The 12,938-nt window shown below is 41.7% G+C and overlaps 1 protein-coding gene across 3 annotated transcripts in view; it reads right to left on the bottom strand.

Annotated features, from left to right (window-relative positions):
* The window catches only part of CUNH1orf226 (chromosome unknown C1orf226 homolog), a 97,295-nt gene that overhangs the window by 35,976 nt on the left and 48,381 nt on the right, over positions 1 to 12,938 (bottom strand). For all 3 annotated transcript variants that reach the window (XM_017881543.1, XM_017881548.1, XM_017881557.1), the window contains one exon: positions 8,421 to 8,562. In XM_017881543.1, the coding sequence (XP_017737032.1) occupies positions 8,421 to 8,562 (142 nt within the window). The remainder of the gene's footprint in view (positions 1 to 8,420; positions 8,563 to 12,938) is intronic.

The raw sequence follows: 12,938 nt of genomic DNA, 5'->3' as shown, positions 1-12,938 counted from the left end.
ATAGTGCATGAATGGAAAAAGGCCTGGCCTAAAGGTAAACTTTAGTAGAAATCATGGAATGTCAGAGAAAGAAAAATACCAGGGGCAAGTCCAGGAGAAATTGCAACACTTAAGGGGTAGGTAGAAGAGGAGCCTGCAGGCCGGGCGTGGTGGCTCATGCCTGTAATTCCAGCACTTTGGGAGGCTGAGACTGGTGGGTCACCTGAGCTCAGGAGTTTGGGACCAGCCTGGCCAACATGGTGAAATCCCATCTCTACTAAAATACAAAAATTAGCTGGGCATGGTGATGCATGCCTGTAATCCCAGCTACTCAGGAGGCTGAGACAGGAGAATTGCTTGAACCCGGGAGGCGGAGGTTGCAGTGAGCTGAGATAATGCCACTGTACTCTGGCCTGGACAATAGAGTGAGATTCTGTCTCGAGAAAAGAAAAGAAGAAAAGAAGAGAAGAAGAAGAAGAAAAGAGAAGAAAAGAGAAGAAGAAAGAAGAAGAAGAGCCTACAAAGCATGCTGAAAAGCAGCTAGCAGAGTCAAGAGGGAAGGAGTGTAGATTAGGGGTGCCCCAGAAACTGCAAAGATGCACTTCATTCCAAGGCTGAGCACTACAGAGAAAGGTGGCCCTTAGGAACCCCTGCCTGGTAGCTTTAGGAAGGGCTGGCAGGGCAGCAGACACCAGATCACTGGAGGCTGAAAAGATATCAAGAGTGGAGAGAAAGAGTGGGAGAAAATAAGAAAATAGTGAGTACAGACAAGCTGTGCAAGAAGCCTAGTTACCAAGGAAAGGAGAGAGATGAGGTCATGGGTCAGAAGGAGACACAGGGACAAGAAAGGCTTAATTTTGTTCTGCTTTTAAGATAAGAAAGACCTGGCCTTATCTATCTGCAGTTGGGCAAGGAAGGCAAAGTCAGCAATAGCAGATAATTTGGGTAAAGATTCAGGAGCATGAGATAACCAGTTGCTCAAAGTTCCAGAGGAGGTGAGATGGAGGTGGAATGCAGAGGCAGGTGACAGGAGAAGGCCACTGTCCACTGAGACAGAAGCTGTGGACAAGCAGGACTGCTGAATGGTGAAGTAGCCCTGGCTGAGTTTGGGGGTCAGAAATGTATAATCGGTCTGTGGGTGGCAGTTTTCTCCAGTGCTATTCAGTGTCATAGGGCGAAAATGAAAAAACACTACTGAGTTAATGTGGAATTGGGGTTTAGCCAGATTAGTACAGTCAAATGAGTAAGGAGTTATAAGCTCAGTCCCAAAGTGCTTGAAATGGCCACTTTTTGCCTTGAAACTGCAACGATAACAGCTTAAACTTAAACAGCACTTACGATGCTCCAGGCACTGCACTAATTTTATGTGTATGGGCTGAGTACCCCTATGTGAAATGCTTAGGACTACAAGTGTTTCAGATGTTAGAGTTGCCTATTTGCATATATATGAGATATCTTAGCGATAGGACCCACGTCTAAACATGAAATTCATTTATGTTTCATATGCACCTTATATAGCTGAAGGTAATTTTATACAATTTTGTGCATGAAACAACATTTGTGTACATGAAACCATCAGAAAGCAAAGGTATCAAGTGTGGAATTTTCCACTTGTGGTGTCATGTTGGTGTCCAAAAAGTTACCGATCTTGGGGCATTTCAGATTTTGGATTTTCAGATTAAGGATGCTCAACTTGTATTAACTGATTTATCATCATAACTACCCTAAGAGATAGTTACCAGGAATTGGGGGGAAGGGAGAGATGTAAGTCAAAGGATACAAAGTTGTAGGTATGTAGGATGAATAAGGCCGGAACTCTAATGTACCACATGAGGATTCTAGTTAACAATATCGTATTCACAATCTTTGCTAAGAGAGTAGATTTTAGGTGCATTTCTCACATTAAAAAAAAAAAGTTTTATTTTCAAAAAGGTCTATTCTACCAAAAGGCTCTAGGTCCTTTCCCATGTTGGACTGTCTGCCATTGGGGGAGGAGGGTCACCTCCAAGGGAACAGGATCTCTCCGAGGAAACCCTCTCCAAGAGGAGTGAGAGAAGCAGTATAGGTCACAACAGGGCAAGTGCCACAGGGCCAGTGGCCCCACCTGGCTCAGAGTCCCAGGGATGGCCAAGGGCAGCTGCTGCCAAATGATACAAAAGATAAAACTCCCCCAGGGAGGGAAGAGTAGTAAGAACAGGGAGGAATGAAAGACAGGCACAAAGAGGGAGAGAGGGATGAGGCACACAATGAAAGTGAGCAACATCATTGAAAGCAAAACAATGAAAAGACGTGACAATACAGCGCTTTCCAGCTCCTTGGAGTAAACATGTTTCCTCTGCACAGTGGAGGGTCTGCTGACATGTCAGGTGGACACGTCACTGGACATATCTCCACTGGAAAGATAAACATTGCACTAAATGAAAAGCTCCCAAACATGGAAAGTGAGATTCTCATTAAAAAAAATCAGCCAACAGTTCCACTCTAGGCGCTCAAGGTGCCCCATTAGACAACAATCTTAGTAGAGTCAAAAATGCTCTGGGAGAAGCATTTACAGTAAGAAGAAACACATTCCTAGCAGTTTATAGACAGTGAAAACGCATGTGGGGCTATAAAAAGGAAGTGACTAATGGGCTAGGCAGTAAACAGCCTTCCTTGATAAGAAAACATTTCCAATCCCAGAACCAAATGCTAATTCCAAATGTTCAGATTCAAAGTATGTTTAGCCTCATGGCCTTGGCACTACACAATAACCAGAGGGCGTCCAGTTAATCATTTCACTTGGACCCATTATAAAATCAGTACTGGAGAGGCCTTGTCTAGCTCTCTCAGTGTACAGATGAGGTCATGTATTCTGGAGTCCGCATTGGAAAACTTAATAAACGGTAGGTACTTACAACATTAGAAAACTCGATAAACAGTGGATACTTATGGAGAGCGTATTATATGCTATGCACTATGCTGCTTTACATACATTCTCTCACAATACCAGACAGATGAGAAAACGAAGCTCCAGAGACAGCATGAAATTTGCTGAGGATTAGCCAGCTGAAAGGTGGAAGAGTCAGGATTGAAGTCCCAGTGGTTCCAGTGCTGGAACCCAAGCCCTCAGCAGCTTCTCTAACCGACAGCTCCAGCTCTCTCTCCATCGTGCCATTCTGTCTCTTCATTTCTGTGGCTGTTAATTTTATGTGTCAACTGGGCTAGGCCACTACTGTACCAAGGTATTTGGTCAAACATTATTCTAGATGTTGCTGTGAAGGTATTTTTTTAAGTGAGATTAACATTTAAATCAGCAGAGTCTGAGCCAAGCTGATTACTCCCCCATAACGTGGGAAGACCTCATCCAATCAGTTGAAGGTCTTTTTTCTTTTTTTCTTTTTTTTGAGATGGAGTTTCGCTCTTGTTGCCCTAATTGGAATGCAATGGTGCAATCTTGGCGCACTGCAACCTCCACCTCCCGGATTCAAGCAATTCTCCTGCCTCAGCCTCCTGAGTAGCTGGGATTACAGGCATGCACCACCACACCCAACTAATTTTTTGTAATTTTAGTAGAGGCGGGGTTTCTTCATGTTGGTCAGGCTGGTCTTGAACTCTTGACCTCAGGTGATCTGCCCGCCTCAGCCTTCCAAAGTGCTGGGATTACAGGCGTGAGCCACCGCGCCCAGCCAAGTTGAAGGTCTTAACAGAGTAAAGGCCGACCTACCTGGAGGCAGAGGGAATTCTGCCAGCAGCTGGCCTTCAGACTCAAACTGCAACTCTTCTCTGGATCTCCAGCCTGCCTGCCTATCCTGCAAATTTTGGATTTACCAAGCCTCTATAGGCCCATGAGCCAATTCTTTAAAATTGGCCTCTCTCTCTGTCTCTCTCTTGCTCTGTATGTCCCTAAACAATTTCCATCACCCCACAGGCCCTTTCCTCACCTACACGAGCAGGGGAGAGCCCTTGCTGTCTCCCTTTCTCTGCAGGGAGGCCCATATTATTTAATACATCCAGCCCATGCTTGATCTCCTTGCAGAGAGGAGCGCTCTGTTGGACATCTTAAACCTTGAAGAAGCTATACTGGGCCTGACGGGCTTTCCTAGAATGGACCCAGATGTTTCCTCATGCAGAACATCAATTCCATTTTTCTTAGGAAGAGTAGTATACGGAAGATGCCAAGCAGCTGAGGTCTCACGTTTAGTAATGTGATTTGGGAAAACTATCTCCAAAAAGGTAATATAAAAGAGAGAGAAACATAGCTGGTATGCCTGTTATTTCCAAGCTGACCATCTGTTACAATCAAGGAGTGTGACCACGCTGGCCTCTATTTGTAGCCATGGTCACTGTCACCACCTTCTCATCAATACTCTGCTCAGCCTCCCAGTCTCACCTCAATTCTACCTGCTCCCCCGACACCAAGTGTCATCATTCCTCATCAAAAGGGGCTGCTTAAAAGTTGAAATCTCTACTTAATATCTGTTCATTTTGGCATACAGTAAGCATTTAACAAACACTTGTTGACAATGACTAAAACATATGTACCCCTTGCCACACTCACTGACTGTGTTTGTCAGTTTATTCAACAAGTCTTTACTGTGCTAGGAAGTCCCAACCCTGCCAGAGCTCACACTCCACTAAAGACAGAGGACACTATGCTATATGTCTGGTACACAGTGGACTAAATGTTAATGTTAACGGCATCAGCCAGGAGTGAAGAAAACACAGGAACCCAGAAAGCAAGGGTTTAAATTTTCTGAACGAGAGTGGGAGCTGAAAGTCAGGCTTCCCAGAAGACAGTGCTGGGCTTGAAGGATGAGTAAGATGTCTGCATGGAGGTGAAGGCAGGGACCCGTGGCAGAGGGAACAGTGTTGACTGTGGCTGAAAAGTCCATGCTACTTACTATATGTTCAGGGCAGGAAGGAGCTCAGGGAACAAGGGAGGAGTGAGGGAGGTAAGACAGAAAGAAAAGGATAGGAAGTGATCCTTATGGACTCTCCACTGAGTCCCCAGGGAATCGTGAATCACATCAAACCCACTCCACCCAGCAGACTACTGCAGGGGCCAGAAGTGGCAGGAGAGAGCAGCTATCACTGCAAAAGGGAAATAAGATCTAGCCCTTGGTGTTGTTTACATAAAATGCTATCCAGGTGGTTCTCTCCACCTGGCCAGACCATATAACCCTGACCTCTGTGGCCAGCAGCTGAGTGACAGGTTCTGATTAAGTACTTGGAGATTAGATTAAATTCCTCTGACGGTTGTTCTATGATAATAAGTGTTCAAACGCTCAACTTCTGAGCACCCTCTCTGTGTCCAACCCCTTTCACTCCAGGAATAGGTGTCTTCATCGGAGAAAATACCGTTTCCATTTTTGGTTAAACTTTCTTTGTACATGTGTATACTGGCTGGCAATGTGACTGTGGGTTTAAAAGCTTTTGAGAGTTAGGATGTGGCTCTCCGCCAACCAGGCCACCAACAGGGCATGGACATGACCAAAGAAGAGTTAACAATGTAAGACTTCAATCTTCTCCAGCTGGCAGTTCTTACGGCAAATCCTCCAATTCAGAAATGAGCAGATTGGCCTCTGTTCTTTGAGCTAAGCAACCAGCTAGAGGTCTGATGTGTCCTTCATATTAGGTTTATAGGAAACTGTCACCATTACGCTCTAAAAATTGACCAGCGGAGATATATAAAATATTTGCCAAAGTCTACCTCTATCTCTTTGTTTTATCTCTAAGCCCTAGATCACAGAGACGGAAAAATTTTAAGGTTTACATCACAGTAGTACTATGGCCTGCTATGAACTGAGACTGGCCAAGGGTACATGACAAAATGCAAGGCTCCATCTGTGTGATCATATTTTATGAGTCAAGATCACTGAGATGCTGTCATTAGTAATAGAATGTCATTACTTAACAGAAATGAGTAAGCCAAAAGAGAAGTAAAGTAATTCCCTCTAGTCACATAGAAACTGAGCACTAGGATGAAAATAATGTCAGGTTTTGAAGATTTATAACTAATATATATCCAAAGTATAAAGGCTGTAAAAGCACAGTGAAAAGTCAATCTTCCTGCCACCTCAGCCACCCAGTTCCTTTTCCCAGGATGAACCAGTTACCAGTTTCTTGTGTACTATTCTGGAGATATTCCATGCATAAGAAATGTGTGTGTGTCCTTGCATGTGTACACATATATATCTACATATATGCACACATTTAAACCTATGCATTTTTAATACAATTGGTGGCACATCATACCCATAATTCTAGTTTTTTTCCTTTTTTCACAATTTCAAACTTTGATGTTTTTAAGTAAGCAACATATCTTGAAGATGGCTTTAAATCAGTTCATAGAGAACTAACTTATTCTTCTTAACGGTTGTGCAGTATTCCATTATTCATACCATATTGTAATTTATTTAAAAGTCTCCTCTTGCTGTTTCTGATCCTTTGGTTCTATAACAAATTCTTTGCTATGTAACCTTATATCGAAATCATTTCACACCTGTATGGGTCTACCTTTAGGATTAATTCTTAGAAGGGAATTTGAAGGAAATTTGGGGGTCAAAAGGCATACGAATTTTCAAATTTAATAAGGATTTCCACATTTTTCTCCATAGGAATTCTCCCTCTATCATATGCTAAATTTGCAAACACATCTGGGTCTGTATATGAGTTTCTATTCTGATCCATTCAGGCACTTATTTGAACACGCGTTTTACCTATTATAAGTACAGTTTTACCTGTTATAGCTTTATCATGTCTTTTCATAAGTAGAAAGCCACTCCTCCTCTGCTATCATTCATCTTTTCCAGAATTTTTTTTTATTCTTGTTTTTTAAATTTTCACATATTTACTTAAAAATAATAATAGCATACATGTATGTGGTGCATACTCTGTGCCAAGCACTAGGCTCGGTTAAAAATATCAGTTTATCTAATTATGATAATAATTCTGAAGTACACAGTATTGCTATTTCTGTTTTTCAGAAGAGTAAACAGTAAACTAACGCTCAGAGAGGTTATGGAACTTGCCCAAGATTGCACAGGCAGTGACTGGTGCAGCTACAATGCGTAGCAAGGGTCTTCTCTCTGAGCCACTTTGCAATGCTGCCATTTGCAGGCTAGGGTTTCTTTTGTTGTTTTTTAACTTTTTGAGTGGGATGCTTAATTCATTTGACTTTCATGATTTGTCATCTGTTAACGTAAATAACGAAACCTTTGAATTTTCCTCTGAGCACTGCTTTAGCTATATCCCATGGGTTTTGAATACTGTAGCTTATTGTGGGGCCTCTTCTGCTGTTAGAAATCTGTATTGTCATGTTAAATTTATAGATTAACAAAGGGAGAATTAACATTTTTATGATATTGAGCTTTCCCATCCAAGAATATGGCATGCCTTTCCATTTGTTTAAGATTTTTTTCAGAGGAAACAAACACATTTTTATTGTGATTATTCATAAGTATCTTATTTTCTTAATTGTTATTTTAAAAGATTTTTTCCTCCACTATGACTTCTAACCAGCTGTTCTTGGAATATATGAAAATCACAGATATATCTGTATGTTGTATTTAACTTTGACTTTCTAGCTGAATTCTCTTATTATTTCTAATAGTTCTCAGTTTATTTTCTTGGGTTTCCCATGTTAAATATTAACATAAGCAATATATTTTTTTTACCTGCTCTTTTTCTTGCCCATACTTCATTTTTTCACATTTATTGTCTCCTTTTTTTTTTTTTTTTTTTTGAGGCAGTCTAGCTCTGTAGCCCAGGCTAGAGTACGGTGGCACAATCTTGGCTCACTGCAACCTCTGCCTCCTGGGTTCAAGCAATTCTCCTGCCTCAGCCTTCCAAGTAGCTGGGACTATAGGCATGTACCACCACACCTGGCTAATTTTTGTATTTTTAGTAGAGGTGGGGATTCGCCATTTGGCCAGGCTAGTCTTGAACTCCTAGGCTCAAGTGATCTGCCCATCTCAGCCTCCCAAAGTGCTAGGATTAACAGATGTGAGCCACCTCGCCCGGCCTCTTTCTTGACTTTTAATGAGGCTTGAAAGTTGGGGATATTAAAATACTATCCACATTGAGGGCTTATAGAACTACAGAAGTTAGAAATTTAATACAACAAACTAGGTAATTATAAATTTATGTTCTTTGTAATTTGTTTTATGGGGGTGCTTTTTTACTGAAATTTTCTTTGAAGTCAGATTTGGGAGCATAGCAGCCCTGCCTCTCCCTGATATCCAGTTTAAATACTTCCTCATTTAATAATTTAAACATCTTTAATTTCTGTTATAAAAGTAATACATGAGTTCCTTAAAGAGAATCTAGAATATAGAGAGAAATGGAAAAAATAAAATGTTTCTTAAAATGAGTTCACAGCCTGGGGCTCGGGGCAGTGATCCACTGGAGCCTACTGTGTGCACTGCCTCCCCACCCACATCCGCAGAAGCTGCAGTGCCTACCTGGGTCCCCTGAGCTGTTGCTGTTCCTCTCACTCTCTCCATCTTCCTGACCATCTGCATTCTGCTGCGTGTGCTGCAGGCTCAGCTTGTGGCAGACCTCAAAGGCCTGCCCTACCGTCCGAACGATTCTCATAGCTTGGCTCTGGGAAGAAGAAAGGAGAAGAACAGGGTGGGTGAGAATGTGCAAGGGGCATGTGGACAGAAACTCATGCAGCAGCAAAGGAAAGAGACAGAAAAATCTAAAGTTGCTCAGATATGCACATACAAACGAGTGCAAAGACATTTTCCCTTCCTGAAATACTCCAGAAAACAGAAACTGTCACCACAGTTCTGAAATAATCAGTCAACTGAAAGGACAGATAGCAAATATGCCAATTATGGACTTAGCCCCAATTCTTCCCTCCCATGGGTAACACAAGTAGTCAATATGCAAATGTTGAGTTTTCCTGGACCGCCTACAGAGCAAGGGCAGTGGTAACATGAGGCTTGGAAACCATGGCCTAAACAGCAGAAACCAATGAAAGCTCAGCACCCATCTCTTCTGGAACACTACTAGTTGGCAGCCAACTAAATCTAAGGTGAGCCTTGCCCAGACTTACTCCAAAGACCTCATGTGCTTGTGTCTGTTCTGTGGCTCCTTCCTTTCTTTTGTTTTGGTATTTAATCTCTTGTTTTAAGAGCCCAAGAAGGGAACTTGACCCTAGTTTCCAGTATTCCACCGTTTAACTAGGAGAGGAGAGACAGGACAAAGAAGCCTTATGTAGAGTCTTAGGCCACCCATGCAGACTGTGAGGAAGAGCCACATGCAGGGGTTCCAGGGCATGGCCTCAAAGGTGGATAACTGATTATGGTTTGATGATGTCAGCTTTTTCTTTCTTTCAAGGACAGAAATGAGTGATGTGGTTTATTTAGTTTCAGAGCTCAGGCTGGGAAGGGCTCAGCACACTGCTTCTCTTACTTCAGTGGACCTCAAGCATCCCACCACCACGGGCTACAATTTAATCTAATTGTGATTGTCACCCTATACTCAAGTCTAACATTAATCATGTTTTGATGATCTGACTTCAGGTCAGCCATGGCCACCTGTTGACACCATATAGTCCATCAATCACATCCAACCCCCCCAGGTAACGGCAGCAATCAAGTAGGGCTTTTCATCAGCATGAGGTAGCTGGTATTACATTACCTAACTCATATCCAGTGTTTTGATAAGCCTATAAGGCCTTGTTGAAGGTAGTAAAAAAAAAAAAAAAAAAAGATCAGCTAATTGTAATATGAAATGCATAAATGAAGGTCATATTACAATGAGTTCATCTTTCTCATTACTATCTTCATGAACTCCTAGGGACCTCAGAACCCTTGGACCACTGCTGTAGTCCATTCTCTGCTGGGTATAACTTCTAAAATTGCTTTTCCTCAAGCCTGGAGTCATTTCTATGCTCCTTCTGTTTATTTCAGGCCAGAGCATCCATATAAATGTGAAAAGGCATCTTGACTGATTATCATCTACATGTCAATTTGAGATCTCAAGTCAACTCTACTGCTCCTTATATTCTTCAGTTCAAATCTCCTCCTAGAAGTAATTGTTTCACAGCTCTAACCTTTCTTAGCTATTATACTAACTCCAGGGATATTCTCCATTGGTCTCTCACCTGGAGCATCCTGACACTTCTGGGAGACAAGAACCTTAAGCGAAGCATGAGGAGATGGGTAACTTCTGTGGGGTCCACCATCACCCAGTGGTGAATCAGAACCTTTGTTTTCTATGTCTACCCTTAATTTCCTCCTGTGTCCACAAGGCAGGCTTAGGCCCCTTCTCATACTGTAGGCCTACAGTGTGTAAGAGATGACTGTTCTATCTGCACAGGAAGTTGAGAAGCAGTAGGCATCAGTCCTAAGCAAGAAGCCCCTACACTTCCCACTCCCAAAGCACACAAAAAGGTGTGATTTAGAAGACACAGTCCCTAACAAATGTGGGCTAGAAAGCTAATAAATGTAGCATTCTACATTTCCATTAGCCATCAAGCTGTGCTGTGCTTAGGAGGCTGTGCCAGGAAGCTTAACTCTCAGGTGAAAAGGGAGAAGAAAAGGCTCCTACGTCCAAAAGTGTTATTCCCCTAGGCCTTGAGTCCTTTTGGTTCCTATTCCTTTTATGAGAGTAAGAGCAGACTGCCTATGGTTAATAATCTCCAGCAAAGCTCATTACTAGTTTACTAAACCTCAGGTATGACTTTATTCTGCCTACCACGTATACCCAGTGTCCACTATACAGAAACTTTCCTCTACTTTCTCCTCTGACTTTTGGGAATTTTGCTCCCCCAGGTATCTTTACAAGAGGTAAAAAAGGTAAATGTTTTAGGTTGTAACAATAAAATAATGTAAGTCGAAATGATATGTAGAGATTAAGTGTTTAATTCCATACTTTATTCTCTTACATGAATTAACCCAGATATCTCATACTGAATAAATATCTGTAAAGACTGAGTTAGTCTTTTCCCATCAGTATCATTTCCAGGGTACAGACCCAGCTTCCCCCTTTAAAATACAGTTATGTAGAAAATTCCAAATTCACTACTGAGTTTGTTCCTATAACATCTCAGGTTTTCCTAAGGAGGATGTGTTACAAATTCCATCATCTCTGTAAATCACAGATATTTCCTTTAACCAGCTTTTAAGATGATATTAAAAATTTAAAGATCCTCAAACAAATGTCCCTGATCTATGGGATTAGACAGGGGTAGGAATCCAATTTCTAAATTTATCTTTGGAAGGAATCCCTCAGATTTAAATAAGAGGATAAAGGTGGTGGGAGAATGACTTCACAGAGGACCTGTATTTCTCAGGCATCACAAGATGACAATGGATGATAGGATATGCTCAGAACTGAGCATCTTAAGGATGCAGACTCCAGCTCAAATCTTTATTCTGCTACCTTTATCAAGGACAAACATGTGGAACATACTCACATGTTCAACCATCTATAAGCCCAAAGTGGCTATAAGGAAGTGGGCTGGTTTTAATGCTTAATATTGATAACACTTCATTTTTACATTTTACTAGTATTTTTAACTAGCACTAGCAGCTGACCCTAATCTCTACCTGATTCCCCTGAAAACGTAGAAAACGCAGACTTTAGGTTTACTGGTCCTGCCTTCCCCATTCTGGAAAGGGCATCCCATCCTTCAGCCTCCCATTTCCTTCCTATCCTCCCTCCATCAGTTGTTCTCTATAGTATTTCTGTAATTGCACTGAAAAACTGAATATATGATAGCACCTACCACAGTGCCTGGCATACAGTAAATGCTCAAGAAATGTTTTATCCTGACTATGGAATTCACTGCACCAAGAGGCAATTAAGATAGAAAAGAAAAAGCAGTGCAGGAAAGGTGGAACTATTTTTATCATAATAGAAACATGAAGTGACTAAGGGAATCACCTCTTACGCATGTATGCTAACATCCAAAAGGCTGTGCATCAGATAGCATAGCCTCCACCATAGCATCAGAGGAAAATTCCTGAGCCAAATGGATCTTTGGTCTGAACTAGTATGATAGTTTCTATACGTGAGGAAATTGTTGCATTAAGAGTTCTAGATCTGCACACTGAGTGGTAAATAGTTTAATAATTAAATTAATAAATTAAATAAAATGGTTTAATTTATCCTTTATTTTACTCCTTTAATGTGAAAGTTACATTCCTATTCACAGTAAAAGGACACAGTAGCATGTTTTATAAAGAGCCCTCTGCACTGGAACACATAATCAAGCTACTCTAACTGTTTTACAGAATGACTACATACATACACATAAAAGAATTGTCCTTCCTATCTACCACTCCAGGAGTCAGAAGGGGCTAAACAGCTCTTCACTGTACTCATAAATGGCTATGTGAGTTCTGATGTCCCTTGACCTTTTAGGCTCTCCTTGCTTCACCATTAAAAAGTCTACTTTTAGAGGATTCTATATGAGGACCTCGTTAGGGAGGTGATTACTTGAAGGTGGTCAGTAGAGGCAGCCTGTGCCTGGCAGGGGCTATGTTTTCACCATCTGCTCTCTGCACAACCAGGCTGGCTCCTGCCTGCTAGGCCTACCCTACTTAGTTACCCCACTTTCTGGCCTGCTGGGCAAGAAAACTGGTTTTGCCTTCAACCCTGAAATGCAAGAATCATACACACTGGGATTTTATTGTTAATTAGCCATGTCTTCACCCAAGAGGGAGAACTCTGGTAAACAGCAGCTTTAAAAAGAGTCCCTTCCAGAAGTTTTTATGAATGCTTGTCTGTGGGTCTTCTAGATCATGGTGAAGCAGTTGCTCCCACCTCATGATGACATACAGGCCTTTGGAGACTAAGGCGGAGGTTTAAAGATTGAAGGCAGTGAGGTACAAAGAGTAGACAAGTGGAACATTGAGAAGGTAGCCTTTCAAAATCTGGCCATTCTCTGGAATTTACTAGATTTTTTTTTTTTTTTTTAAAGCATGATTATACTGCATTATTTCTGTACAAATCCAGTTTAGTTT

Source organism: Rhinopithecus bieti, unplaced genomic scaffold (assembly GCF_001698545.2).
Source record: "Rhinopithecus bieti isolate Rb0 unplaced genomic scaffold, ASM169854v2 scaffold_1348, whole genome shotgun sequence".
Taxonomy (NCBI): domain Eukaryota; kingdom Metazoa; phylum Chordata; class Mammalia; order Primates; family Cercopithecidae; genus Rhinopithecus; species Rhinopithecus bieti.
The sequence above is the reverse complement of the archived record's forward strand: the minus strand, read 5'-3'. Positions and strand labels throughout refer to the sequence as shown.